This window comes from Crocodylus porosus, unplaced genomic scaffold (assembly GCF_001723895.1).
Source record: "Crocodylus porosus isolate Cpor-Errol unplaced genomic scaffold, CroPor_comp1, whole genome shotgun sequence".
Classification (NCBI taxonomy): domain Eukaryota; kingdom Metazoa; phylum Chordata; order Crocodylia; family Crocodylidae; genus Crocodylus; species Crocodylus porosus.
This window is the reverse complement of record NW_017728951.1, coordinates 38,746,793-38,751,131: the sequence shown is the minus strand read 5'-3', so window position 1 is coordinate 38,751,131 and position 4,339 is coordinate 38,746,793. Positions and strand designations below refer to the sequence as shown.

The following is a 4,339-nucleotide window of genomic DNA, read 5'->3' as shown; positions in this document are numbered from 1 at the left end:
CGGTGCTCTTTCCTGCCAAGGCAGGGGGTCGGACTAGATGATCTACCTAGGTCCCTTCCGACTCTAGCTACTATGAAACTATGAAACAAAAATGCAGGGGGCTCAGGCATATGACTTCTGAGGAGAGGCCGAGGGAACTGGACTTATTTAGTCTGTAGAACAGAAGACAGATGGGATCTGATAGCAGCCTTTAACTACCTAAAGGGTGTTTCCAAGAGGATGGAGCTAGACTGTTCTTAGTGGTGGGAGATGACAGAACAAGGAACAATGGTCTCAAGTTGCAGCAACAGAAGTTTAGGTTAAATATTAAGAGAATTTTCCACTAGGAGGGTGGAAAAGCACTGGAACAGGTTACCTAGAGTGGTGGTGGGATCTCCATCCTTGGAGATTTTTAAGGCCTGGTTCAACAAAACCCTGGCTGGAATGACCTAGCTGGGGATGGTCCAGCTTTGAGGAAGGGGTTGGTTACACTAGATCATGAGCGACTGGTACCTTAGTCAGGGGTGGCACGTACCTTCCCCAGCAACCGGCCAATCCCACTGATTTATAGGAACATACTTTCAAGGACATAGCTGAAATGTAGGTGTAACTTGAAACAACACTTTTACTAATACTGTGTACAGACTAAGAGGTTCATTTTTATAAACATTCTGTTCATTTAAGAACACTTAAATGTATAAAAAAGGCACAGCATGACCATACTTACTCTGTGTACAAATCCTCTATCATTGCAACAACAATGACTATGAGAGAGACAGCAAAGATTTGGCAACCAGAGCCAATAAGTGATGAAAATATCAAAGGATGACTGGATGGTCTAAAAACATCTCCGTGGACCTGCTTCCATCCATATTCATCACCTAGGTCTCTGTCCTGCATGCAGAATAATAGCTTTGTTATAACTACTAAGTAATAACAAATGAGAAAAAAAAATATTTCCAGGCATTAAGTAAATGTTTGCCCAAATATGATAGTTTAAGCAATTCCAAGCAGTTCATAAACACACATAAAAAGTACAATACACGTTGCTAGCTGAAGGCTCCATCTGACAAGCATTCAACTGCTTTGGTTGATAGCTACAGAGGTTAAAGCCCAATTTATGAAAAGCAGGAAAAACAAATCAGAACAATGCAAATCTTCTCCAAGAAACCCTGCCAGCATGCCTCAAATGTAAACTGAAAAGACCAAGTATAAGGTAAAGTCTTACATCCAGAAGCAAATGACAAGAACATATATGAAATAGCAAACCCTTTTCATAAGCCACAGGTTGTATGAACTATTTGGAATCCAAAGATGAAACAGAAACAGAAGGCTGTCATCCCATCTCCAGCCCTCTATGCAACCTATCACAACAGCTTTCATTTCCCTTGCTTGTCCCTCAGCAGTCAGTAACTGAACACATTAAGGAAACTGCACAACCTGTATTCTTCAATTTGAAAAACATATTCCAAAGAGATTTCCTTTCCCACTTTCAAGACAAATCCATTCCAATTTTCTCCTTAAATTTTCCCTCAAATTTCTGTTTTTGTGAAGAGGAACAAAATCATTAAAAAAAATCTCTCTAATGAAACGAACACAAATAAAACAAATACATTCATAAAAGCTTACTACACATCTGACCATATCATCCATTTCTTCTTCTTTGCTATATCGAGCATAATCTTTGCGCAGCGTTCTCATTAATATCATGGACACTAAGCCCACCAGGAAGATGACCATCATGAAAGAATTGAAGATTGAAAACCAGTGAATCTACAGGGGAAAGAAAAAAAAAAAAATCAACTTTAAATACTGTACATACATTTCAACAGATGTATGTACAGTACAGTATTCATAGTATTCAGTATTAACTACTGGTTAAAAGAACAATGAATTACATAAACATGTGAAAAGCCTACTGAATCTAGCCTGACAATTATTTATTTCTTGTAACTCTTTGACAACACATACTGGGTACATCTAAATATGCAATTAATGTGACTGAATAAAGTCCAACGCAGTTTGAGCCCGAGCAAACTAATTTGCTACCACTGTCTACACGTGCATTTAAGTGCAGTACTTTACTCCACTTTCAGACAGTACCCATGTCTGACAGGACTATCAATGTTGCTGCAAATTAGTCTACATCAGTGGTCTCCAATCTTTTTATGGTAAAGATCACTTTTTGTAAGTAAAGAGCACCCCAAGATCAACTGCCCCCACTCCATCCTCCAGCCCACCTCCCACCCCATCCCTCCTCCCAGGCTCTGACCCCACTCACCCAGCCTGGCCTGGGCAGCAAGGGGTGTCTCAGCCCAGTCAGTTCGTCCTCTACTCCCCATCATGGATCCTCTGACAGACGAAGATTGACTGTCGGAGGCTTCACAATCAACCAGTCAATCATTGACTGGTTGGTGACCACTGGTCTACATCAGCCCAACTGTTATGCATGTATAGATGGTGACATTTTACAGCGCAGTAATACTGTGCAGTAAAGGGCACGTGTAAACACACCCACTGAGTACTTCCATTAACCAAACTAGAGACTACCAAGCATGACAATTATCTTAATTTTTTTCCATCAGAAGGCCAAATATGACATCAACAAACTCCCAATTTAGGCATGAAATCCCATGAACACTTTACTGGAGCCATCACATTATTAAATGAGAGTTTCATCTGGCAAACGGTACCCTATTTTAGGTTGACACATTAATCAATGAAAGCCACTGGCACCAAGAGTAACTAAGGCCCCTGGCAGACATTACACTTAAGAGATGATTAACCAATTAACTGCACTTTAAACCAGGGGTAGGCAATTATTCCAGGTGGAGGGCCACTTAAAAAGTTCTGGAAAGCTGTTAGGGATTGCATAGGTAGCCCTAATCCCTGGGTCCTGCCCCCTAGCCCTGACCTTTGCCATGAGAAGTCCCTTCCCTTGCCCACCTACATCCTCTAATACTCCTTTTTGGAGGGGGGGGGGGTTGCCATCTCAGAACCAGAAAAAAACAACAAATCATATACTAGAAGTCAAACACCTACTATATTTTAATATTTTTACAAAAAAAATATTTGTCATGACTTGTGCTTGTGTACTGTATGTAGAAGGGATTGCATAATAACTCAAAATAAAGGTTCACTCTTTTAGTGTGCATGTGCGGGGGTGGAGTGTAGGGATGTAGCTGTGTAGGGGGAATAGGGTAAGTTTGAGCATATGTTTGTCAGTGAGGATTGTGGGGTCAGGGTGTGGGTGTGTGGGGTGTGAGGGATGGTGGGGGTGTCTAGGGACCCCCCACACTACCCCCATAGTGTACAGCCCCTGCTACTGGCAGCAACAGCGGACAGGGAGGTCAGGGCACTCAAGCCCAGTGCAGGAGCCCAGCACTGTGTACCCAGTACCTATTTCCCCGAGCACTACCAGGAGTAACTAGGAATAATGGCCACAAGTTGATAGAGGGTAGGTTCAGGCTAGACATCAGGAAGCACTACTTCACAGCCAGGGCAGCTAGGATCTGGAACCAACTTCCAAGAGAAGTGGTGCTCTCTCCTACCCTGGGGGTCTTCAAAAGGAAGCTAGATAATCACCTAGCCAGATCATTTGACCCCAGCATTCTTTCCTACCCAGGGCAGGGTGTCGGACTTGATGATCAGCTCAGGTCCCTTCCGACCCTACCAACTATGAAACAAAAGGGGGGGGGGAAGCACAGCCTGCCCAGCTGCCTCTATGCTGCACACCTGCAGCTCCTGCACTCACAGCAGGGGAAGCCCCATGCTGAAGCCAGCTGCCTTCCCTGCCTCCTACTGCACAGGTCCCCACACTCAGCTGGGAGTGGTAGAAGCCCCACCCCCTGCTTCCTCCTGGAGTCCTGTGCAGGGCTTCCTCTGCTGCAAGTGTGGGAGCTGCAGGCATGCAGCACTAGCTACAGCTGTGCCCTACCAGGCACCTGCGCCAAGCACGAGCACCCTGACCTCCTCGCCTGCTGCTGCCAGTAGTAAGAGTTGCCTATCATTGTGAGAGTGTGTGGGGGGTCCCTACACCCCCCACACTCACACCCACACAGCCTGCCCAGATGAGCTGCACACTCCTGCCACCCCAAGGGCGTGGGCTCTACACTGCACTCCACATTTCCACCCAGCTGCAAGTCCACCCCCACCACCAGCCCCACTGCTTCCCTACCTGCCACCCTGAGCAGGTTGGACTTCCAGGAAGCCAAGCAGTTTCCCATGGGGGAATTGCAGCAGGAGCCCCACCCAGAAGGTGCTGCTGGCCGGACAGGGCCCTCGCACCCAAGAAAGTGGGAGCGAGGCAGGGTATATTGAGGGGGTGTACACGTGGGCACCTCATTTCCAGCCTCGTTTG

The 4,339-nt window shown here is 45.7% G+C and overlaps 1 protein-coding gene across 1 annotated transcript in view; it reads right to left on the bottom strand.

Moving 5' to 3' along the window:
- TM9SF3 (transmembrane 9 superfamily member 3) overlaps positions 1 to 4,339 on the bottom strand; it is a 104,461-nt gene that overhangs the window by 46,578 nt on the left and 53,544 nt on the right. The window contains exons 6-7 of the mRNA XM_019555993.1: positions 1,621 to 1,752; positions 707 to 873 (exon numbers count right to left, since the gene is read on the bottom strand). Of these exons, the coding sequence (XP_019411538.1) occupies positions 707 to 873; positions 1,621 to 1,752 (299 nt within the window). The remainder of the gene's footprint in view (positions 1 to 706; positions 874 to 1,620; positions 1,753 to 4,339) is intronic.